The 25,623-nt window shown below is 42.1% G+C and overlaps 1 protein-coding gene across 4 annotated transcripts in view; it reads right to left on the bottom strand.

Annotated features, from left to right (window-relative positions):
* Positions 1-18,491, bottom strand: part of MYLK3 (myosin light chain kinase 3) — a 36,582-nt gene extending 18,091 nt beyond the window's left edge. The window contains exons 1-4 of one of the 4 annotated variants that reach the window (XM_087971499.1): positions 13,039-13,121; positions 5,118-6,621; positions 2,744-2,834; positions 904-1,282 (exon numbers count right to left, since the gene is read on the bottom strand). In XM_087971499.1, the coding sequence (XP_087827625.1) occupies positions 904-1,282; positions 2,744-2,834; positions 5,118-5,243 (596 nt within the window). In that variant the 5' untranslated portion in view covers positions 5,244-6,621; positions 13,039-13,121. Of the gene's footprint in view, positions 1-903; positions 1,283-2,743; positions 2,835-5,117; positions 6,622-13,038; positions 13,426-18,167 lie in introns of those variants that run through there. The other 3 variants (XM_087971501.1, XM_087971498.1, XM_087971500.1) reach the window with 3 other exon arrangements.
* Positions 18,492-25,623: the final 7,132 nt, after the last annotated feature.

The following is a 25,623-nucleotide window of genomic DNA, read 5'->3' as shown; positions in this document are numbered from 1 at the left end:
ACATTCCCTTGTCAGTAAGATTGTTCAGAAAGTTTCAGTGCAGGAAATGCTTAACAGCAAATCTGGATCCAAAGAGGTCCATGCACTTTTATTGTGCTGTATTCCTTGGGGTTGCTCATTCACACAATATTGTCAGGAGGAACTGATTCAAAAAGTACTCATGGAAACATAGAATTCAGAAGGTCAGAAGTGAGCACAGAATCATCTAGCAGTGGCACAGTGGTTAGAATGCAGTTTGCAGGCTAATTCTGCCCACTGCCAGGAGTTCGATCCTGACTGGCTCAAGGTTGACTCAGTTTTCCACCCTTCCAAGGTTGGTAAAATGGGGACCCAGATTGTCGGGGGCAAGAGGCTGACTCTATAAACTGCTTAGAGAGGGCTGTAAAGCACAGTGAAGCGATATACAGGTCTACGCGCTGGTGCTACTAACCCTCCACAAAATGCAACAAAGCCAATTTAATCATCCTTAAGAGATGATTCAATTGCTGCTTCTTAAAGACCTCCAGAGACAGAGAAGCTACAACATTTGTAGGTAAAGGTACAACTTGGTCCTCAGGAATTTTTTTCCATATATTCAATAAAATAGTTTATATTTACTCAGCATTCAGTTAACTTCATAACAATTGCTTTCACAGGGGGAAAAAAATTCAAGTTGCTAGGTTATCTAGCTTTAAATCAGCTTTCCTTCAAAGGAAAACTATCAATGGAGGTTGTACATCTATAGATGGTGGACCACTGAATGCTGGTCATGACAAAGTACCCATAAAACCTACTGCTTTTAAGCTGTCTGAAATATCATGGTGGGGATACAGGAAAGCATGAAGCTGGGTGAGATGCACCTCTGTTCTATTACAATCTTCTTTCTCAGAATCCAAGAATTGAACATCAGGAATTACCAATTACCTTGTCCTTATAACTTCACCACCAGACTTTGAGGTAGAAGACACAGCTTCCCCAGCAGGAGTGCCAAGTCCACTTGTTTCTCCTCCCTTCTGTTTTGGAGTCACCTGTTTCTGGGGAGATTTTTCTCCATCCATATTTTGGGTCTCCGTGGGATTGCTACCACTTGAGCAGAAAGGACCATCGTTCTGGACAATGTCTTCTTTTTGTCTGGGGCAATCCTTGGAGCCATTCGCCCATCCCAAAGGCTCTGTCGGTTCAAGCTGGGCCATCTTCTCTGCAGCACATGGCCTGGAGTCCTCCTTGGAAAGGACCACGCTGGACAAGTTTACCTTTTCACGTGTTCCGTGTTGCTCATCCAACTTGGTTCCCGTTTTGTTTTCTACAAAAATATTTTCACAGGAATAAGATAACCACTGGGGAAACATTGACAAGAGTTCACATCGCAAAAACAACTGTAAGAACTTAACAACTCCTCTCTTTTTATCATTTCTTCACATTTCTGAAATGTGTGCCTCATTGACCAGAGCTTATACTCTCTGAAAGAATGAATCTCTTACTTGTGGTTTCCCCCAAGAACCCAACTTTTACTTCCCATCACTGCCACCCAGCACAACTGCAAAGGCCAACCTGGATCTTGCACTGGCATCAACATTGTAATGTTCATTAGATGTTGACCAGTTGTTCTGCTCCTGCCATTGACATCTCTAGTTTTTGTCCCAAGGGCTTGACTCCTTCTCTTATTGGCAACACTGAAGCAGTGGGGGCAGCTGTTCAGAGGTCACAGTCCAAAGTAAAGAATTTGGTGCCCTGGCTATCACCCTGTGCCTCTCAAATTAGACTTCAGGTGTAATCCTCTTGCCAAAAAAGAACTCAACAGTTGATCTCATTTTAATTTGGACTTAGAACCAAGGGAGCCAGCCATGTTCTGCAGCTTTCTTTTTATGGATGTTTTGGGCAGCAAAATATTGCAGTCAACTGGTGGCAGCAACTATATTCCCATTTCTCAAGGGCCAAGCAAGACCAATCTCTGGAGGGCCACGGATGTTAGGTGTGCTGAATAAGCTCTTGTCCTACAACGCACAGGTTGTTTGGGATATGCGATTTCAGATATTTGTGCAGGGTGGGGAAAGAACTGCAAGGTGGAAAAAAAGCCATTCCTTGAACAGATCAAAGTGAAACTCAGAAAAGCAACATACCTAAAGAGCAATTTCCACTTTAACAGTAAACATAGCACCTGAAGAGGGTCAGAATCAGTCCTGGCTAAACTATCTTCAGTTGCCAAGTGAGTGTATCTTTTGGCAGGTCTAAGGCTTAGAGAATGGGGCCTCTATAATTGTAAATGGCATACCGTGTTGAACCAATTAATTGAGTCAAATATTTGCTTTTTCAAAATATAGAATTCATACCACCGGCTAAGCTGGAATCACAAGGCTTTAAATGATTTTACAATTCAGTATATTGTGAAAATCTAGCTGTAAGAAGCAAGCTGTCACGTTAAACTATACTGTGATTGAATATTGCTTGCTCTGTGAATCGAATAATTATATCAAAATGGGTTTAGAATTTGGGCTTTTGGGTGAATCCAAATACATACAGTGTACAATTTTATGAAACAAATTTAAATCAAATATAGGCAACCTGGATTTTGCCAGGTGATTGGACATCAACTTCCATAATCCCCAACTAGTAGGGTCAATAAGAAATTAGGATGTTAGTAATCTTTTCAGCATTTGGAGGTCACCAGGTTGCCTTCGCTGGCCTTAAACAGTCCTATTAATTTATTACCACACATTAAAGATTCTGCCTCAACATTATTTAACAGAAAGTATCTGTAAAATACCTTCCAAAGAATTGTTGCTTTCTGTTTGTATTCCTTTCTTGGGAGTCGCATGCTTTCCTTTTGAACCTTTGTCTTCTGGCTTATCTTTAGTCTAGAAAAGTTTTAAAAAAAAACCACAAGGTCAATTATACCCATTTCTTGCTAAAACTGAAACGCTGTTTATTGCTTCCAGTGTGGACAGCACAGGAAATCAAAGAAAATGAAAGTTAAGAGTATTTCATTACTTCCAGCTACTGTTTCTTCTTGCCTGTTTGCAGACATAGTAGGGGAGAGGTTGCTGGTTGAATAGGTAGATTGAATTATGGAAATCAAGAGGTGCTGAACACCTTCAACAATGTGAAAGAATTAACATCCATATCTCAAGTTTCCTCCATTTGTTGCCCTTGCTCACCTAGGATAATCTGTCCCAGACATACCAATTAATGGTTCCAATAAGGGCTGCATCCTGTATTGTGAGATATCCTGAGTATCTATGACATGAAACTCATTTCAGAGCTCAACAAATCACAACATTGTCCCAACCTGATTGGTGGAACTCCCATTCCAGAAGCCCTTGTGATGATCTACCTTAGATTAGCAACATACTTGTCCTTAACCATGCCATTTTTGGAAAAGTTAAGCCTTAGGTACTAGATCCACAATAAGAGCTATCCCATCCTTGTGTTCATTAGCTTCTTCTGGAGAATTACCTTGCTAAGAATTAAGCTACTGGTCTATGGGACACCATGGCTGCATGCTTCATGAGTTTAGTTTGCTTGCTCCTGTTCCTTACCACTCCTGCTACTATGAGTCGAACTTTGATGCTTACAATCCATAAAATTCATTGCTAATTACCATTAGCAAACCCCTCTATTCAACCATTCCACCAGCTATTTCAAAGTCAGGTGATTTTGATGTTTATTTGATGTTTATTTACTTCACTGGACTCACTTGAGCAAAAAGGGACATTCTCAAGAGACTCTGGGATTGTTTATGCATTCGAATTTGGAATCTTTACTTATTTGGCTCCAGCTTATCTACGCCTTCCTAAGTGATGAGAGATCTATCACACCATGTGGCAGAATGAGGCATATCTCATGCAACCTTTCTGAAGCTTTTCTCCATCAACTGATAAAAGCCCACATTCAAAACAAGGCCCCTTATGGCAAACCTAAGATTTGTAAGTGCATTAGTTACTTCCCTTGGATTTTTTTTCTCTTTCAAAAAGTGAACAAGCTAATGTGAAATAATGCTCTGGCTGAATATAGTTTGCCTGAGGAATCTACAGAACCATCCCAAAAAGGAACCTTAGAAAATGATGGAATGAGGATGGACTATCTCTTCTATGGGAAGATATTATAGTGAACAAGACTCTCTCTCAGTCATTATTTTATTTATCTATTTACTTATTCAATTTCTGAAGGGTCCTTGGTGCTCTCTGAACTTGGTTGTTTTCCTGCAGACATTTCATTAACCAAACTAGGTAACATCATCAGTGTTGGGAGCAGTGCTGGGAACACTGATAGTGTTAACTAGATTGGTTAATGAAACACCAACAAGAAAACAAGCAAGCTCAGAGGGGATCAAGGACCCCATGTTTCAACCCGGAGTTAAGAATTTTGTACAAATAGATTGGCCAGATGGACAGCAGATGAAATTTTTAAAAAATGGAATGTGATTCCTAAACATTTCTCACCTTATAGGTGTGCTTATTTCACTATTTCAGAAGGAAAAATGATAAAATGTAGCCTGACGAAGAGTAACAGCATTTGTAATCACGTACTTTCATTTACACACTCATTTTTAATGCCTGTTTTGGAAAAATTGCAACACTTTTACTGAACTGAGTAGCTCTTCACTGCAACTTGAATTTAGAAAAGATATAGAAAAAAATGTTCCCAAATACTGGAAGTTTAGAACAGTAACTTTCCTTATTCCCACCCTCCAAATCGAGTCTTAAATCTCCAGTTATGACTGACATTCCCAATTTAAATGTTATTTTAAATGCCTGTGTTTTCTTTTCTTGCACTCTTCAATCACTCGGTATACAAGTGAGAAAGAGCTCTTGATTTCTTTAAAACGGTTGACTTCATGAGTGTGAGTTGCCCTGAACGGTTAAAATAATATTATGATAACTTGATCATAATGTTTATATCATTTAATTTTTTGGAAAGAGAAGTTTGGACTTTCATTTCTTGTTGGTCTTTTTCGTGTCTACCCATTTTTGTTTAAAATACAGCAACACAAAAAGAACAGAAGCAGAGCGTGAATAATGATTTGACTACTGAATAGCAGTAGTCAAAAATACAAAACTATACCAAGAGAGTCTACATGGGATATAATTTCGTCAAATATTCCTAGTGTGGGAAAACACAGGGAATGAGAAGGTGCTCACCTTCTCCAGGATTTCAAGCAAACTCCCTTTCCACCAAGGAACACCCCCTTTCAAAATGAAATCCACCATCTTTGAGTTTCTGAACATTTCTCCCAAACATTTCACCATCTTGTCAATAGCATCCATGGCGGTCTCCCATCTTCTTCATCTTTTCCTGGTACTTGGAAGCATCACGATGGTGTCATGCCCCTGTCGGAGTCTGAATCAGAGGAGGAAGCCAGACAGCTGACAGGGAGTGGGAGTGTGGCTCCGTTGGCTGTGGAGGAAACTGGGGAAGGGTAAAGTCTGGCTGGGCAGAGCAGGGAAGAGATAGAACAAGGGAGAGATAGTTCAGAGGAAGAATCAGGCCCACCCCCTCTTCATCCTAGAGCATGCAGGGAGGAATGGAGAAGAGAGCAACGTGGGTTGCCTGGCTTACGAGGGAGGAAAGGGCCCTGATTCCCTTCATTAGCCACACCTGGGAAGACAGTTGATAAGAAAGGCAGGCTGTATGTGGCAGGCTGCTGGGAGCAAACATGACTTTATCCTGTGTTATCATGGCTTATCTATGTTCCTGGCATCTTCCCAACCGTGTGAGTTTTGCTGTGCCTTCAAGTCTGAAATTCTTGCTTCTGTCCTGCCAAACGAATTACTTCAGTTTGGTTTGTTTGGACTTTAAGTTTGTGTTGCTCATGTTTTGGACTTAATTTTCTGCAGTCAAAGACTATTCCTGGGAGAGTTTTTCTCCAGCCAGAAGGCAACCTGGACATTGGGGGCAAGGTTGGAGATAATAAAGGGATTCTTATTGCTTATCTGTGTTGCCTTTGTGCCACGCCTCGGGTCATCACAGATGGCTTGCTTCCATCAGGTTCAAAAATCTCAGTGTACAAATTTTGAGTTTCTACAGATGAATTCCACAGATTGGGTCAACACAAGATCATAATACACTTAGCCGATGGAGGCCTTTTCCAAAGTCATCAATCCCTTCGTTAAATTTCTGGAGTTTTTCCAGTCAAGCCTTCTTGGAAATGCAACAGCTTATCTACCTTTTCATTGAGAAGGTTGAGTTTTCATCCATGGTGTTTACACAAGTGCCTTTCATAACCTGAGGCCTATTTATAAATGCTTCTTCAGACCTCGGGGTGCTTTCAGACATTCTGAGAAGGGATTAAATGGCCAGGCGCTTTACTTGCTGGAACTAAAGGGCAGTGCTTGGAAATTATATCGGTCTCTAGAAGGAAGCGAACATTCTAGAACCTGCTAAGAGCATGTCATCTATTAGCTGCTATGTAACCCACTCGTTTCATATTATCTGTTTTCTTCTTGCATGTATATAATGATGATGATGACAAGTTGGCAGTCGGTTTGAAGAGTCCCTCCCCAGCAGCCTTCCTGCCGTCACAGAACCATTTAAAATTCTTCCCTTGAGAGGCTGTTGATAACCAAGCATCTTAAGAATTGGCAGCAGCTGAATAGCTGAGATTCGTCTCGAGAAGAGGGAAGTTGGAATTCTGTACCGGATTTTCTGATGGTGCAAAAAAACCAGTTTACAGAGTGATTTTTTTCGAAGGAAGGAGGAGGGTGGGAAGGAAAAAACTGAATGGGGAATTGAAGCAAGATTAAACTCCGACTCGATAAAAAAAAAACAGGGGTTTGTTGTCGAATACAAAATGTACACATGTTGGCCGACACGCATACTGGCCATGCTTAAAATTGGCCAGCAGTCAGGATGTTAAAAATAGGACGTTAACGACAATGATACAAAACATGCATCCCTCGCCAGCGTGCCTTTCAAAGCAGAAACAACTCAAATCGAATTCTTTTGGTTGTGCCAAGAAAGCCTTCTGGCCTTTTTTTAAAAAAAAGAAGAAATGGCAGATCAAAATTGTTTTTTATGATTAATAGCAAAATCATTACTGTTACAGGCTACTTCACACACACACCCCCCAAAAAAAATTCTTCTGTTCAAGTTTGCATTTTTACACCAGGGATCTTTTAGTAGGGGGTTTAACATGAATTACATTCCCTAAGAGGACACAAAGGTTTGCCTACTTTTTCTATATTCACACAAATGAAGGCTATTGCAGCGGGTTGTTTGAAGGGTATTTTCCCCCCCTCAATGTCCAGATTTTTACAGAGTGTGAAGATTAAGGTAGATGGTCTCCACAAGCAAGGTCAGTTGTTTGTTACTCTTTGGTCCGTTGAATGAAGAAATGCCATCCAGAAGAGCCTCTTCCCTTCACCATCCAAAGCCTTTCACCCTTTGTCCTCCAATGAGATCCCGTTTCCAGAACCTGTATTTTAATCTCCAGGGAAGATAGTCCAGATTATAATTGAAGTCACAAATCTCACTCCAGCCTCTGAACCAACAGTCCAATCTGTATTGGATCTCTAGCAGTGGTGGGATTCAAATGTTTTTACCGGTTCTGTGGGCGTGGCTTGGTGGGTGTGGCTTGGTTTGGTGGGCGTGGCTATAAAAATCTCCATTTCCTCCCCACTCCTGGGGGGAGGTTACTGCAAAATCTCATTCCCTCCGCACCCCACTGACCTGCTTTCCAGCTCCATTCTCCTGTGCAGGGCAACAAAAGGAGACTCACCCAATCATCTGGGACTCAATGGGAGGCAGAGAAGAGATGGGGTTGGCGGGGCCAGTCAGTGGTGGTATTTGCCGGTTCTCCGAACTACTCAAAATTTTCACTACTGGTTCTTCAGAACTGGTCAGAACCTGCTGAATACCACCTCTGATCTCCAGCATCAAGTTTTATGGGAGATTGGCATTTTAATAACTGTTATCTTGATTAATTCATGTGCCCCTCTGGACACCTTCAGGAAGCAGAGTGGGATTAAATGAATACAGAGAGTGAAGCAGGTCCCCAACTTTGTGTCGTTCTCTCTGTGTGTAATGGTATGTGAGGATGGCCTTGGGAGACAGGAGGGAGAACCCCAGTCTGGATAACCTGTATATAAAAGGTATCTCTTCCCACAGAAGGAGGGAGGATGTGGGAAAGATTTTAGAAGGAACCCTCCCAATGACAGCTACTGGGAGTTGTGATCCAACAAGTTTACAGATTACAGATTAACAGACTTGGAAGGCACCGTGTAGGTCATCTAGCCCAACCCCCTGCTCAAGCAGGAGACCCTATACATTTCTGACAGATGGCAGTCAAGTCTATTCTTGAAAGTCTCAAGTGATGGCGCTCCCACAACTTCCGAAGGCAACTTCTGTTCCATTGGTTGATTGTTCTCACTGTCAGAAAGTTTCTCCTTATTTCCAGGTTAAATCTCTCATTGATCAGTTTCCATCCATTATTCCTTGTCTGGCCTTTGGGTGCTTTGGAAAATAGCTTGACCCCTTCCTCCTCTCTGTGGCAGCCCCTCAAATATTGGAAGACTGCTATCCTGTCTCCACTGGTCCTTCTCTTCACTAGACTAGCCAGGCCCAGTTCCTGCAACTGTTCTAAAACACATGTTTTAGTCTCCAGTCCCCTAAGATGAGGAGAGCTATCTCAAAGGTGCCTTTTCCAAAAGGCAGCTGGACTGGGTTTTTTCCCCCTGAAAAGGAAGAAGAAAACATTTCGCTTCTCATCCAAGAAGCTTCAATGTTTTAAAAGAAGACAAGAAGAAAGAAGAAAGCAAAATATTTCTTCTTCTTCTTCTTCTTCTTCTTCTTCTTCTTCTTCTTCTTCTTCTTCTTCTTCTTCTTCTTCTTCTTCTTCTTCTTCTTCTTCTTCTTCTTCTTCTTCTTCTTCTTCTTCTTCTTCTTCTTCTTCTTCTTCTTCTTCTTCTTCTTCCTTCTTCTTCTTCTTCTTCTTCTTCTTCTTCTTCTTCTTCTTCTTCTTCCTCCTCCTCCTCCTCCTCCTCCTCCTCCTCCTCCTCCTCCTCCTCCTCCTCCTCCTCCTCCTCCTCCTTCTTGAGGAAGAAAACACAGTGCAGTTGCCTTTTGGAAAAACACCTTTAAGACAACTATGACCTGGATGATTGAGAATCTCCGCAGACACATGTAAGAGAGCAACTCTCACCACGCTCATGGGATTGAATGTGTTCAAAGCTCACTCTTGATCCCTGTTGTGCACACAAAACCTATGTTGTTTTCCTCAGAGAACTGTAATTAACTTTTCATTCACCAAGTCCTCACATCAGGAGGCATTTACAACAATACGTTTTACAGCACAGGGTGTTCTAACCACTCAAGCTAAAATAGCTATGATTAGCACCTGGTTTTGCCCCCAGCTGTTATCTTGGCATAGTTTATCCAGGGCGCCACATTCCCCTGTCCCACTTACTCCCCAGCTAGTCAAAAGGCGCAAACCAACATCTTCCTCACCTTAACTCATTCAAATGTTTGTCCTTCAACGTCATCACTCTTCTTACTAGCTGCCCAAGTGGACTTTTAAAGTCAGATTGCTCTGACACCCAGATCTCCCACATTCTAATTTCAGCCTGGCACACTCCTCTGCCAGCTCTCTCTGTGACATTTGCGTTTTGACGTCATTCGCATGTACAAGAATAAATTTATCAGTTGGGGGGGGGGGAAGGAATCAGCAATCCGATCACAAGAGCTAACCTGGTAAAAGAAACAGGTGAATCCTCAGGTTACCCACTGTTCAGTATAGGTAACACTTAGGCTGTTGAATTACTTGGGTGCCTCTGCTGATCTATCAGAATTATTATAAGATATCTTCCCCACCCAGCAAGCCGACTCCAGTGAGCCAGTAGCAAAGATGACCAATGACTAGTTCACTCTCCGCTCAGAAATCTTCAGTGCCCTCTTGGTTGGGAACGCAATAGAAGACCAAGGTTCTTGGTACAGCAGTTGAAGCTGAAGCTTTGTGGAGCCCATATTCTGTAAGCAATGGCCTCATGAAGTCAGAGTTGCTTGGAGCAATTAACATACTCTAAGTGGTCAACATTGTAAGCCTCCATTGGATGGGACTGGAGCTGAGACCGACAGTGATGTTTTTGAGAACATCTAGGCCTGTGATGGCAAACCTATGGCAGGTGTGCCAGAAGTGGCATGAAGAGCCATCTCTTCGGGCACACCAACCATTGCCTGTTGCTCTTTCTAGTTCCGGCATGCACCTTGCACTGGCCATTTGGTCTTCATGTGTGTGGGAGCACAGAAACTGGAAGAGCAGCTCCCCGGCATCCATGTGCATGCTGGGAAACTGAGTTTCCGGTTTCTGGTGCGCGTATGCCACCTGGTCTTCTAGCACGCATGCACGCCAGAAACCAGAAGACCAGGTGGCCAATGCACATGGACGTGTCAGGGAGCGGCTCTTCCAGTTTTTGGTGCTCCCCCACCCGCACGCACTCCCGTTTCGGAACTCGGTGCCGAAAAAATTTGCCAACACTGATCTAGGCCTTCCCAATCTGAGATGCGCTTTCGGTCAAGAATGTCTTCATTCATAATCACCTACTAGTCACCATTTTGCATCAAATGGTTATCAGGAGCCCCACAGAGGTGGCATTCAGCAGGTTCTGACCAGTTCTGGAGAACCGGTAGCGGAAATTTTGAGTAGTTCAGAGAACCAGCAAATCCCACTTCTGACTGGCCCTGCCCCCATCTACGGTCCGCCCCCCTGAGTCCCAGCTGATTGGCTGGGTCTTCTTTGGTTGCCCTGCACAGGAGAACGGAGCTGGAAAGCAGGTTAGCGGGGTGGGGTGGGAATGGGGATTTTGCAGTAACTTTCCCCCAGGAGTGGGGAGGGAATGGAGATTTTACAGTATCCTTCCCCTGCCATGCCCCCCAAGACACGCCCACCAAGCCACGCCCACAGAACTGGTAGTAACAAATTTTGAATCCCACCACTGCAGCTTCCCCCCAAAAAAGACACCACAGATTTGAACACTTGAGTAAAGACCCTTAATTAAGATCCATGCTCACTTCAACCCACAATATTTTGGCACGTAAATGTATGACCAATGCGGGAAACTATGCTCAAACTAATCTGGTTTGGAAAACCAACATGGCAACATGAAAATGTCACTTTTAGCATTCTCTGCCAGCATCCTTAACTTGGTGATCTGTAATGCATTGGAAGCTACAGTCTGGTGGAGATCCCATGAGGAATGGCTGCTTAAGGACTTCTGTAATCCATATTTCTGCTTATGTGTCCCAACAGAGCTTACATTATCATGTTTAATTTTCTACGGCAATACTAACAGCCTACTTATTTTTCTGAGTGCCAGTTCTTAGATACTTAAGGGATACCATCTATATCGAAAGGGAGGGAATTAGAGGGCTTTGGTGAAGACCATTTTTAAGAGAAGCACAATGAAGAGAAAAGAAAGAAAGAAAGAAAGAAAAATGAAAGGAAGGAGAATGCCATAAAAACAACCCAATGAAGCTTAAGCATTCACAACGAGTGTGCAATTGTAAGAAGCAGAAAAGGGACAGAAATCACGTACTGCAGAGAAGGGAAATGAACGGAGAATTCTAGAAAAGTGTCCAGCTGGTTGCATTCCTAAAGAAGGAAGTAGTGTTTGGTGATATGCACAAAGGAAGAAGAGACAAAACACCAGAATTTGGCCAAAAAGCTATTTTTAGAATAAAATGCCTGGGGAGAAAAATAACTTGGATGCTCGCATCCAGCCAAAAGATTGTCAAGTAGAATATGAGATCTAGTGAGTAAAGTTACACTAAAATTTAACCTAAGCCAGGAAAAACTGTATAAGAAAAGAAAATACAGGCATTGTGATATTGGTTAATACTTAAGAGAAAGACTAGCTGCCTCACTAAAATAATGTGTGTGTGTGTATGTGCGTGCGCGCACACTCACATCTATATGTTTGTGTGTCTGCATGTAACAACAGTGTTCCAACCATGGAGGCCCCTGTTAAGAACTTCATTTCTGAATTTCTTTCTTTTCTTTTTTTAATGATAGGTTTCCTTCCTTTCCCGACTCCTGCAATCCCCTCTCCTCTTTTTCCTTCTTGTAAACAAATATATTCTGGCTAAACAGTTCAAAGAAAAAAGACAGATGAAGTTGTGTTTAGATTGCCAAGAACATGAGAGTAAACTGGCAGCCTGCGATTTAGAAGAAAAATGTTAAACCTCGGCAAAAGTTGCCTCTTTCGAAAGAAAAAATGCAAACCCAGAACACAGCTTCTGTCCAAAAGGGAATCACAGTCGCATTACGTAGTCACATAGATATAATGAAGCATTTTTAGAAATTAGCAAACGAAGGAGGATATGTTGCATGTTTTGCACAGTTCACCGAAATAAATATCACAAGGCTGTGAAGGATTCCTGTTCTCTTGTCATTTTTAAATGGCTAAAAAAAAAATTCTCTGTTTCAAACAGTTTGTAACCTCAAGCTTCATCTGGACAATTATTTAGAAATGGTCAAACTCACACTAGAATTGCAGGATAGAGAAGACATGGGATACTATACGGTCTGGGGGAAAACAGTACAATTGGTTAAACCGTAGGAATAAAAAAAATAATGTAAATATGTATATATTGATTTAGTTGGAATAGTTGCTGTCACGCCACTGCGAAGAGTGTATATGTGTTTGTTTTTATACGTGTTGTTGTTATACGTGTTGTTTTTTAAACGTGAAAAAGTTTAATAAGTATTATTTTTAAAAAAAAGAAAAGAAAAAAGAAATGTGACCTGCATCCATTGATCTCTATACTAAGATTTCCTTTCCTTTTTAAACGTATCACATTATATGAGTCTCCCCCCAGAGTCAGTTGGATGTTGAGCATGTAAAGCTACAAATGGCTGTGAGACCTTCTGTTTCTTAATACTAACCATCAAAGCATGGAAGGAAAAAACAACAACAAAGCAGAAGAAATCTTCCTCCAAACCCCCCCCCCCCAATCAATCAATCAAGATGATTTCACCCTTATAATAAAAAGAGGATTCCAATGAAACCACGGCAGGCAAGGGCTTCCTGGAAGTAGCGCCTGAAAATTGAAAGAGAGACTTTTTCTTACCGCAAATTTCTTGATGTAGTCGGAGACGCAAGATCCCCCCATGCTCAAACCAAGGGACTTATGCAGTGAAGAACTCTGATAAAGGGTGCCCATTTTTCTTTCTTTTTCTTTCCTTTTCTTTTTTTGCTATCCCCTCGCACTTGTTGGGCAAACCACCAAGGACGGCCCACAGCTTTTGACCCAATTGAGGAGGAATGGAAGCCTGGCTCAATCTTGGCTGGAATTATCTGTCGCCCGAACGCTGAACCAGGCATTTCAACCACTTTCTTATCTTGAAGGGCCGAGCTGTTATCTGTTATTCCTGCAGCTCACTTCCTGAATGGCTGATAGGGGCCATGGCACAGAGCATTGGCGCTGACGGGACTAATGAAATCTGTGCAGAGGCCCCCCCATTCTACTGCACGGACGCCCTTTGGTAACCTGTGTACACCAGAGGCAATCCCCAGGCGTGTTACTTGCAGGATAAGAGGATTATCCTGTCTAAATTAAATTAAAGGGTTTTGGCAATGCGTCGGGTGCAATTCTCAAAAATTACTTCAAAAGTAGGTAGGGGCATGAACAAAGCCTACCCTTAGGCAAGAAAAACCAAAAGGACACATGTAGACTGGGTGAAACCAGGCTCAATAGCAGGAACTGGGAGAGGGATCTTGGCGTCTTCGTGGACAACCAGCTAAATAGGAGCCAGCAGTGTGCAGCGGCAGCCAAAAAAAGCTAATGCAATCCTAGGTTGCATTAACAGAGGGATACAATCGAGATCAAGTGAATGGATGGAAACCAGTCAAGGAGAGAAGCAAACCTGAAACTAAAGAGAAACTTCCCAACAGTGAGGACAATTAACCAGTGGAACAGCTTGCCACCAGATGTTGCAGGTACTTTGTCACTGGCGATTTTTAAAAAGAGACTGGACAGCCAATTTGTCTGAAATGGTATAGGGTCTCCTGCTTGAGCAGGGGGTTGGACTAGAAGATCTCAAAGGTCCCTTCCAGCTCTATTCTGATTGAACATGGATGCAAGTCCGTAATAGGTTCCAAGGGACATGCACAGCCCAGAGCCGAAATGGTGAGCTAGAGAGTCATAGCTACATGCAAAGGTTGCAAGAGGAAGAGAGAGGGAGGGAAAGAGGAAGGAAGGAAGGAAGGAAGGAAGGAAGGAAGGAAGGAAGGAAGGAAGGAAGGAAGGAAGGAAGGAAGGAAGGAAGGAAGGAAGGAAGGAAGGAAGGAAAGGAGGCAGAGAGAGGACAATCTTGCATGACAGCAAAGGTCCCCATTAGGAAATCTGGCAGCTGGTTTGGAACAAACAAGCTCCAACCTGCCTCCCTTAATTAGCAGCTCTAAATACAGACGGGTGGTGTAAAAGGACACCCTTGCTACCACAGTGGTTAACATAATACATGAAGATAACTGCATTATCAGTCAGATTTCCTCTGCCTTTGGGTTTCTTCTTTTAAATGCAAGCAGTTTTTTCTTTTTTTCTCTGAGGTTCTGCCAGAGGGTAGACAGGAAGATCATCATGCAGATAGATAGATAGATAGATAGATAGATAGATAGATAGATAGATAGATAGATAGATAGATAGATAGATAGATAGATAGATAGATAGATAGATAGATAAAGACACAGACAGACAGACAGACAGACAGACAGACAGACAGACAGACAGAAAGACAGACAGACATATGATAGATGACAAAAGGAGATATTAAATGAGAGGTTAGATAGATAAAGATGATATCGATGATAGACAGACAGATGACAAAAGAAGATATTAAATGAGAGGTAGATAAAGATGATAATAAATGATAGATAGATAGATAGATAGATAGATAGATAGATAGATAGATAGATAGATAGATAGATAGATAGATAGATAATAGTAGATAGACATACGGACAGATATGATAGAGATAGACAGACAGACAGACAGACAGACAGACAGATAGATGATGAAAGAAAGAAAGAAAGAAAGAAAGAAAGAAAGAAAGAAAGAAAGAAAGAAAGAAAGAAAGAAAGAAAGAAAGAAAGAAAGAAAGAAAGAAAGAAAGATATAGATTTGAAGGTACATGTCCTTTTTAGTTTGGCATTATAGCTTCATCGTTCCCAGGGAAATTTTGAAGGTAGCAATGTTTATTACTTTTAGAAGGGGAGAGTGGAATTTATCATCATCACCATTATTTTGCTTTGATTGACCATTTCAAAATCAGACATTAAAATGAAGGTCTACTTAGAAGGTGTTATTTTCCCAGCTTATCTCTGAAAGCGGCATCACAAGAATGGAAAAGAACATTCTCAAAGACATGACTCAAATGTTGCACCTCTGTAGGATTAAATGTTTGAAGAAGGATCTTGGGAAATGCCTAAGGTTTGCCCCTGGCCACCTCCTCTCGAATGTTCAGAATTGCTATTGGCTGCTTGGATGAGCATCATCTGCAGCTCAACAGGCAGAAGACCTGTCCGATGAATAAACCCAACTTATCCAGAATGTCAAACTGCTTTCCCAAGCAAGTAAAAATTCCTAGCGTTAATTCCAAATATGTTTGGGGGAAAAAAATAGTTTCACGGGCTCCTGCCAATAGAAGGGATCGTGTATTTCAGCGGCTCCTCTTGCAAACTTAATTCCCATACAGGTGATCCTTGACTTATGACCACAATAGAGCCCCAAATTCCTCTTGTTAAGTGAGACATTTGTTAGGAAGGTTTTGCCCCACAGTTGTTAAGCAAATCATCACAGTTGAGAAGTTAGTAACCCGGTTGTTAAGCGAATCAGGCTTTTCCCTTTGAATTTGCTTGTGGGAAGATCACAAAAGGGGATCACATCACGTGACCTTGGGACGCAGCTGTGGTCATAAGTGTTATGCCCCTGGTGGAGACTGAATCTGAGGGAGAAGAGGAACAGACGACAGGGAGTGGAAATGTGGCTCCGGAGGTTGTGGAGGAGGCTGGGGAAGGGCAGAGGCCGGCTGGGCAGTCAGAGGAGAACCCAGACCCATCCCCTCTCCATCCTAGGGCACGCAGGAGGGGAGAGGATAAGGGAGAGATGTGGTCTACTCAGGAGGAGAGGGCCTTGTTCCTCTTCATGGGCTGCAGCTGTGACAACTGGATAAGAGGACGGACATGAGTATGGGCGAGTGCTGGAAACAAAGCATGGAAATATCTCTAGTTTATTGTTCCTCTCTGAGTTTGGCGTCCTTCCCAGTGTGTGTTCTGATATCTGTGGACATCTTCAAGCCCCTATCTTGCCTGGGCTGGTTTGTATTGTTTTTTACTCTTTATAATTTTAAACGGCATTTCCTCCTTCTTGTAACTGTTTGTGTGGGAGTTTTTTGTCTCCAGTCAAGGATATTTGGAGCTTGGAAGCAAAGTGAAGGAATAAAAGGGGATTCACCTGTTTTTTGTGACTGTGTTTATTTTGTATCTGCTCCCTGGGTCATCACACATAAGTATGTAGCAGCTGCCAAGCGTCAGAATGTTGATCCCTTGATGATGGGGATGCTGCAAAGGTGGTCATTGTGAAAAATGGTCCCAAGTCACTTTTTTTTTCAGTGTAACTTTGAATGGTCACTAAATGAACTGTTGTAAGTTGAGGACTACCTGTGCTCTCCTAATGCATCTTCTAGCCCTCTAAAGAAAATACATAAATGCTGCTTTCCCTTTTTTTCTATGAGTAGACCTCTGCTCACAGACGCAACTTATTGTTTCCTGCTTCAGATGGAAAAATAACTACCGTGTTCCCCCCAAAATAAGACTGGGTCTTATATTAATTTTGGCTCCAAAAGACGCATTCGGTCTTATTTTCTGGTTAGGTCTTATTTTGGGGAAAATACGGTACTTCTGTCTGGCTGACAGTCTTAATTGGGCCTTGTTTTTGGGGGTAGGGCTTATATTACGAGCATCCTGAAAAATCATGTGAGGTTTTCTTTTCCGGTTGGGTCTTATTTTCGGGGAAACATGGTAGTTGCATTTTGCTGAAAATAAAAAAGGTGGTTACTCCTGCAGGCATCCGGAGGAGAGAAGAGCTGTGATCAGCCTTCCCAGACCTGTTCCAGTGTGGCATTTTATCCCAAGAAAGCCTGCTAAGAAATAAGTAGCAGGCAGTTTGTAAGATTGGGCAGAAATTTCGACCATGCCAACCAGCTCCCAGGCATAGCCTGAAGTGCTTTCCTGGTGCAGCAAATTGAGCCATTGCCACTTTCACAGTGAACTGCTAAGCAGAGACTGAGGTGCAGAGTTGGGGAAAAAAAAACCTCCATAACCAAAAAGAAATATATGACACTTCACCTCCCTTCCCATGGCAACTGGGCTTTTGAGTTAATTCTGTTTGTTCCAAATCCTTTTTCTAACCTAACGATCCTGAGAATTTCTTCCCGAACTGCCCGTAACTACTTAGTCACCAAATACTTCTGCCCTTGAGGGGGAAACATTGCAATGTTGTATTTTGGATTTCACAAAAGCTCCTTGTTCATTCTGCTGTGCTGTTTTAGCTGTAGCATTGCTAAATGTCCGGTGCCAAAATAAAGCATGTGTAGGAAATAACAAGGTTCTTTTTTCCCATTTGCTTTGCTGTTTAGAAAAGTAATTTCTGGGCACTCAAACCAGGAACCTCATATCCATAATGGCCCATTGAAAATCTCATTAATACAAGCAAAATCCTGTGTGTTGGTCCCTTTAGCACTTACTTTTTCTTTTTTAAAAATTTTATTGACTTTTTATTAATTATATTTCTTAGTGCTTAATAAACATCATGTTGTCTGGGTATTTAATTTGCGTAACAATACTGGTTACGTTCTTAATCTCCACTCCTTTTTTCCAACCACTGATAAAATAGATCCCATGTTTGATAGTATTCTGTGTCTTCTTTCTGTATAATTTTCAAGGTCAATCTACCCATTTCTGCACAGTCTAGTATCTTCTTAATTATCTCTTCATCTCGAGTGTTTCTTCATTTTTTTTTCCAATGTAGTGCAAACATAACCCTCGCTGCTGTTGCGACACGTAATATTAAGTATGTACTTTTCTTGTCTAATTTTCCCCGATATTATACCTAATCAAAACAGTTCAGGTTTACAAATCTACATGTTTCCTTGCCATCTTTTTGAGCCTCCTGTGTACCTTTGCCCAAAATCTAGCACTTACCTTTTCATTGCTCTTCCAAGAAGTCAACGTAGAATTGGATACTAGCATAGAGCACAGAGGTGTCACCAGGAAACCTGTGGCAGAAGAGGATCTCAGGATCCTGGCTAGATCTTTATAAATCAGGAAAGACCATCCGCAAAGCTGCAACTGGATAGAAATCAAATGGAAACCCACGTTTTCTCCTGCGGGAGCATCCTCATCCAGCCCTCCTCTCTCTCTCTCTCTCTCCCTCTCTCTGACGGCACAACTTTGGCACCAACGCATTTCAAAAGGTGCTTCCCTCCGGATGGATTAGAAGCAAAAGGTCAGAATCTCTCCTTGGCTTCCCTAAAATAATCGAGATTTGTCTCCCGCGCATCTCGCAAAGAGGGGACATTTCAAGGCCGAGAAGATCCTGCCTTTAAAAAAGAAAAAAGAAAAACTTCCACGGTCTATTTTGAAATCATTCCCTCTGGGCCATCACTGATCCCAACCTTGCTAATGACTGCATGATGTAAGCTGTTTCTGTTTAGGAAAGCGGAGAGGGAAGGGTGTGTGTGGAACACACACACACAGGAGAATGTGGTCAGATTGAGGCCGGAGCGGAGTAGGTTTTTAAAAAAACTCCCAACTTGGTGATGGACACTGGGGAAAGTACAGCAAGATGGCAGGGGCACCGTCTCCCAGCATGGCACGACCAATCGGGTTTTGAAGTAATTAACGATAAAGGAGAATATTTGTAGCTGAGGGGCGTCTGATGATGTGCTGCGCACTGATGTTACATAATTTGGGTAATGAAACGTCTGCAAGAAAACAACCAAGCTCAGAGAGCACGAAGGATACTACAGTCCTCCTCCTCTTCCTCCGTTACTATATCATCATCATCATCATCCACTTCCTCTTCTCTGTCAACCCCCTTCCCTTTTAGCACTGATGATGTTACCTGGTTTGGTTGTAAAACGTCTGCAAGAAAACAACCAAGCTCAGAGACCACCAAAGGCCCCTCATGTCACTCCCGAGCTACAAATAGCAATAGCGATAGCCCTTAGACTTATCTACCGCTTCACAGTGCTTTTCAGCCCTCTCTAAGCAGTTTAGAGTCATTCTCTTGCCCCCAACAATCTGGGTCCTCATTTTACCCACCTCGGAAGGATGGAAGTAGAGTCAACTTTGAGCCTGGTGGGATTTGAACTGCCAAATTAATACTACATTCTAACCAATGTGCCATAGAGGCGCCTCAAATATTCTCTGTCTCTGTCTCTGTCTCTCTCTCCCCCCCTCCCCTCCCCTCCCTCCCTCCCTCCCTCCCTCTATTCCTTCCTTCCACCTCTTTGGTACTAGCACTGATGATGTTACCTAGTTAGGGTAATGAAATGTCTGCAAGAAAACAACTAAGGTCAGAGAGCACCAAGGACGCCACAGACCTCCTCCTCCTCCTCCTCCAAACCCCACTCCTTTCTAGCACTGATGATGTTACCTAGTTTGGTTGTGAAACGTGTTCAAGAAAACAACCAAACTCAGAGAGCACTAAAGTCCCCTCATGTCAACGCTGAGCTACTAATATTCTTTCTCTCTCTCCCTCCCTCCCTCCTTCTCTTCCTCTGTTCGTTCCTTCCTTCGTTCCTTCCTCTTTGGTACTAGCACTGATGATGTTACCTTGTTAGGGTAATGAAACGTCTGCAAGAAAACCACCAAGCTCAGAGAGCACCAAGGACCCCACAGCCCTCCTCCTCCTTCTCCAATCCCCCCCTTCTAGCACTGATGATGTTACCTAGTTTGGTTGTGAAACGTCTGGAAGAAAACAATCAAACTAAGAGCGCACTAAGGACCCTACAGTTGTCCTCTTCCATCTCCATCTCCTCTTCTTCCTCCTCCTCCACCATCACCACCACATCATCATCATGCACTTCCTCCTCCTCCCCCCCCACAAACCCCACTGATCAAAATTCGTGATCAAAATTCAGAGGCTTGGCAGCTGACTCGTACTTATGACAGTTGCGGTGTCATAGGATCTACTTTTGCGACCTTCTGACAAGCAAAGTCAATGGGGAAGCTAGATTTGCTTAATTACCATGTTACTAACTTAAACCACAGCAGCGAATTCACTTATAACTGTAACGAAAAAGATCACAAAACAGGAAGAACTGTTTTGCTTGGCAGTGGAAATTTTGGGCTCACTTGTGGTCGTAAGTCGAGGACTACCTGTGTAATGGGATTCTTTTTTTTCCCACAGGAAAGCAGCACCATCTAGTGCCGGAAGATGGAAAGGCAAGAAGAGAATAACAACCAGCAGCAGGATAAATCCAATTGGAATACGATACAATGGTTAAATTTGGGAGAATCTATCCCATACAATGAATGTGCATGTATCTGTGCGGCTGAAGAGGTAGAAGATCCGATACATATATTATTCGATTGCTGTTTGTATAACCGGGTTGCGAGACAAGGACCTTGATCCACATATTAAACGTGGGAGGCCCATACATCTACCGCAGGTGTGGCCAGCATCTGAAAACATTTAATACAGCACCATTTCTGATTAAAATGGTCCAACTGAGATCAGTATATGTGAACATGATTGGGGAAGATTGCAGAAGTGATAAAAGAAATCTAATTTTTATCTAATTTTATTCTATTTTATATATTTATGTATTAAACTTTTGTAAAACTGTGGTATTTTACCCTACTTCTCATTTTAAGTTGTTTGTTTAGAATTTTATTGGTAATATGTGTTTGAACCTGTATGTTGACATGGCCTATAGGTTTCTCTCTCTCTCTCTCTCCTATCATTTAACTGCTATCTACTATCTGTCTATATCTATGTCTAACGGTATCTATGTCTATCTATCTATGTCTGTCTGTCTGTATCTAGTCTATCATCTATCTTTTAGTATCTATGTCTATCTATGTCTGTATCTATCTATCTATCTAGTCTAACTGCTATCTATGTCTATCTATGTGTATCAGTATCTATGTCTGTCTATGTCTATCCATGTCTGTCTTGTCTATCTATATCCAGTCTATCATCTATCATCTAACTTCTACTATCTATGTCTATGTCTATGTCTATGTCTATGTCTATCTGTCTATCTGTCTATCTATCTATCTATCTATCTATCTATCTATCGATCTATCATCTATCTATCTATCGTTATACACATACACACACACAATTTAGAATAGAATAGAATAGAATAGAACAGAACAGAATTCTTTATTGGCCGACTGTGATTGGACTCACAAGGAATTTGTCTTGGTGCAAATGTTCTCAGTGTACATAAAAGAAAAGATACATTTGTCAAGAATCATAAAGTACAACACTTAATGATAGTCGTAAGGTACAATAAGCAATCTAATCATACGAGAAAACAGTCCATATTTGGAATATGCATGACCCTAGGGAGGAAGGCAGAGAGTGATTTCCAATGGTGGGTTTTGTCTTCCATGATTCCACTTCTGCAGCAGGCTTTCCTTCTCCTTGCTCAAAATGTGGCTAGCCTTATTTGAGAAAAATAAAGCCAGATTACTGGTAGGCCTCAACTTACGACGGGTGACTTAGCAATCATTCCAAGTTACAACAGAAGCCAAAAAAAAATGGGACTTGTAACCCCCGTATTCAAATTTCCAATATCTGTTCCCCCCTGTCATACAACTGTATGTTGGTCACTTGGCAACCTGTCCACATTTAGGGCCCTTTGCAGCACCCCGTGATCAAGTGGGAATTTAGGACATTTTTGTCAGAAATCACAACTTGGCAAAAACTGCCCCATGGCGAACAAAAGGTTTGATTAAAAACCGTTGCAAAAAAACAAAAACAGGCTGTAAAATCAGATGTTGGCGATACAGTGAAAGGACATTAAGATCATCACAATTTACGCCCCAAACGGTGGATTTGATTATAGTCATAAGTCAAGGATACCCAACAGCTTCCTCCCCCCCACATTGTTATGAAGTTTCTGAAGGAGTATAGATCAAGCTTGAATATTCTTTCCTTTTTATTTCAAAGGGCCACTGTTTTTTTTTTAAAAAATCCCCATTCCATTCTTTTCCATTAGGTTAGGAGAGAGGCAGGGATAAAGTCAGAAGTTTTTACTTGAGTGTGGAGCCGTTATGGGCTAGCAGTCATACACAACCTCACCTTGCAAAGCAGGAAATTGGAGCAAACTACTTCTCCTTGTGGGAAAATGTATAACGCCCAAAGTTAAAAGAGGATAACCTCAGATTCTTAAGAACAAAATTGTGTTTTGTTTTGTTTAAAAAAACCTTCTGAACCCATAGAACAGAACAGAATAGAAAAAAAAATAAAAAGTACTGGCATCCGGCCGGTAAACTCTCAAGCTTCGTTCAGAATTCCAATTTCCTTGTAAAAGACTGATCTTGGGCTGGGCTGTGAACTGGTGGGGAGATTTCTTTACGCGATTGCAAGGATCCCTGTTTGGGATAAGGAGAGTGACTTTGGATCTAAGGGAACAGGCAAAGAATCCAAAAGCCTGGGAGAGGGATGTGGTCTTCATTTTGTTATGGTTCCCCCCCCCCCCCCATTATATTTATGCCATTCAAAAACGTGCAACTTGATTAAGGGAATGCTCTCAATGTGTGCAGGACGCATGTGACTTTCTCGCCTCTGGAGAACAAGGCTGCAATTTGGGTAAATGCGTGTTATTGCATCTTACGCTTGTTGTTGTTGGTTTTAGTGAAGGGTCCTTATAGCTTGAGTGCAAAACCTCTGCCTAGTCACAAATTCAATACAGGCTTAAAGGCCAGATAAACAACCAAAGCAATTAATGGAAAGAATAGAATAAATAGAATAGAATAGAAAACAGAATAGAAAACAGAACAGAACAGAACAGAATAGAATAGAACAGAACAGGAGTAGAGTAGAGTAGAGTAGAGTAGAGTAGAGTAGAGTAGAGTAGAGTAGAGTAGAGTAGAGTAGAGTAGAGTAGAGTAGAGTAGAGTAGAGTAGAGTAATGGAATGGAATGGAATGGAATGGAATGGAATGGAATAGAATAGAATAGAATAGAATAGAATAGAATAGAATAGAATAGAATAGAATAGAATGGAATGGAATGGAATGGAGAATAAAATAGAAAAAAAATAAAATAGAATAGAATAGGAAAGAATGGAATGGAACAAAACAGAACAAAAAATTTTATTGGCCAAATATGATTGGACCCACAAGGAATTTGTCTTGGTGCAAATGCTCTCAGTGTACATAAAAGAAAAGATACATTCGTAAAGACTCAAGAATTATAGGGCACAACACTTAATAGTTTGGAAGAACGAAAAGCAAAGGCATGAGAAATCGATGGGATTGAGGTGTGTGTGTGAGTGTCCTACAAACAGGTAATAAAAATGAAACTACAGCCAAATATGTTTGACACCACGTTCGTTAATATAAAACCCTGGCTCCAGCTGGGAAGCATTACTTTAACCACATTTAAGAGCGATGAGCTAATTTCACCCCTATATGGATTTTTTCCCTCCTAATTCATTTCCTTATTTGGGGAAAAAAATAGGGACAGCTGGCACGAGAGCATATAAAGCCTGCATACAGCTACCAAATAAATATGGCTCTTGTGTGTGTGCCAGTGTACATATATTATGTGTGTTTGCGTGTAGAGATATTGTTAGAAGAATTTTCTTGCTTTTCTAAGCCGAGGCACAAATAAATACAAACGGTATAGCTGCTTGGAAGTAGGTTAATTGAACACATACATCAGTTGAAGGTAGCCGCTGCATCCGTGATGGCAAACCTATGGCGCATACACTCGTGCGCTGCCCAATAGCTGATTGTTGGGTATCTGGTGCACATGCATGGGGGGGGCTCAGGAGACGCACGTGCATGTGCAGATGTGCAGCACACATGGGGGACCTCATGCATGCGCAGATGCGCAGCAACATGGGGGGATCGCGCACACATGTGCAGGGGGCGTGGGGAGGCCAGCCCACATTGCCTTCTGGGTACTGATGCCAGCGTTGCAGGGAACATCCATTCCTGTCAGTAACTCCAAGACAAGGATAATCTCAAAAGTACTTTGATTAGAATAGCACCTGGCACATCTGTGGAATTCCGAAACTAAGTTTCCCAGACTTCCCCACAATGTCCCAACCTACAAACCACCCCCTTTTTACTCATCATCGCATCACACGAACCAATCCCAAAGTAAGTTCCAATTCTTTCTGCGCCACACCCTTTAACCTTCAACTATCAAAAGAATTCTGTTTCGTCTACTAAGAGCTACTCAATTAACATCACCCTCCCTCCCACTTTCTCCAGCTATGTGGCAGCAATGAATCAGGATTCCACAGCTGACAGGCGTCCCCCCTTGAAAAATTCACCTCCTATAAGAAAATAAGAAACAAAACATAACCAGGGGTTAATGTGATGTCCTTAACCCCATGTGTCCTTAATCCCTATGTGGCAGCGATGAATCAGGATTCCATAGCTTGACAGCTGGCATGCAAGCACATGAGCGCAATTTTCAGCACGGGAGCCAAAAAAGGTTATCCACCACCGCCCTACATCATTAGGGGTCTACCAGGAGAGGGATATATGACGACGAGCTGGCTTTGATGTTTAGATGTGCAGATTGAGGTGCTTTGATCCTGAGGTACGCATTGAATGCATACAGGTATTCCTCAACTTACCACCCCAATTGAGCCAGTTAAGTGAATTTTACTTATGACCATTTTTCACACTTATGACCAGGGATGGGCTTCACATTTTTTAGCAAGGAGCTCTTGGCCCTAATGACTGGCTGGGTGATCATGTGACTGGGTGGTCATGGCCAACTCAGTGTTGCTTCTTTGCCCTAATTACCTAAAAAGATACATACCAAAGTTCTTGTATTATTTCATGCATTTAATAAGACAAATAAAAGACTGGGTGAAACCAGGATTAAGAGCAGTGACTGTGAGAAGGATCTTGGAGTCTTAGTGCAGTTTCTGGTGAGTTACGTGATTCTTATAATTTGGGAATTAATCCCCTCGGAGGCTAGTGGCTATGCTATCTGATTTTCTCAATGGTGCTCTCCCTCAAGCACTGAATGGATTGTTTATCTAGCTTGCAACACTTTTACGAGGTGTGAAATTCTCTTGGCTGAATGCCCAGAAGTTCAATTAAGCCTATTAAGACCATTCCCTTGCTGCTTGTCTTTCTGAGGTTATTGGGGGTTCTCCAAGCCCTGCAGAGTCTTAGCTAGGGGTTCTCCCAAGCCCCTGCAAGCCCCTGGGCAGCCCACCCCTGCTTATGACCAGCGCCCCCATGGTCATGGGATTAAAATTCAGACATTTGGCAACTCAACTCATATTTATGATGGTCACAGCATCCCGGGGTCACACAATTCCTTTTTGTGGCTTTCTGACAAGAAAAGTCAAAGGGGAAGCCAGATTCACTTAACGACCGTGTTAAGTTACCTTTCTTGCTACAGTTAAGTGAATCGCTGTGCTTGTTAAAAGTTAGCGGTCATTAAA

This window comes from Notechis scutatus, chromosome 9 (assembly GCF_049901735.1).
Source record: "Notechis scutatus isolate UNSWTSFEM ecotype Mainland chromosome 9, rNotScu1.2, whole genome shotgun sequence".
Classification (NCBI taxonomy): Eukaryota; Metazoa; Chordata; class Lepidosauria; order Squamata; family Elapidae; genus Notechis; species Notechis scutatus.
Note: the sequence above shows the minus strand (reverse complement) of the source record. Positions and strands in the feature narration are given on the sequence as shown.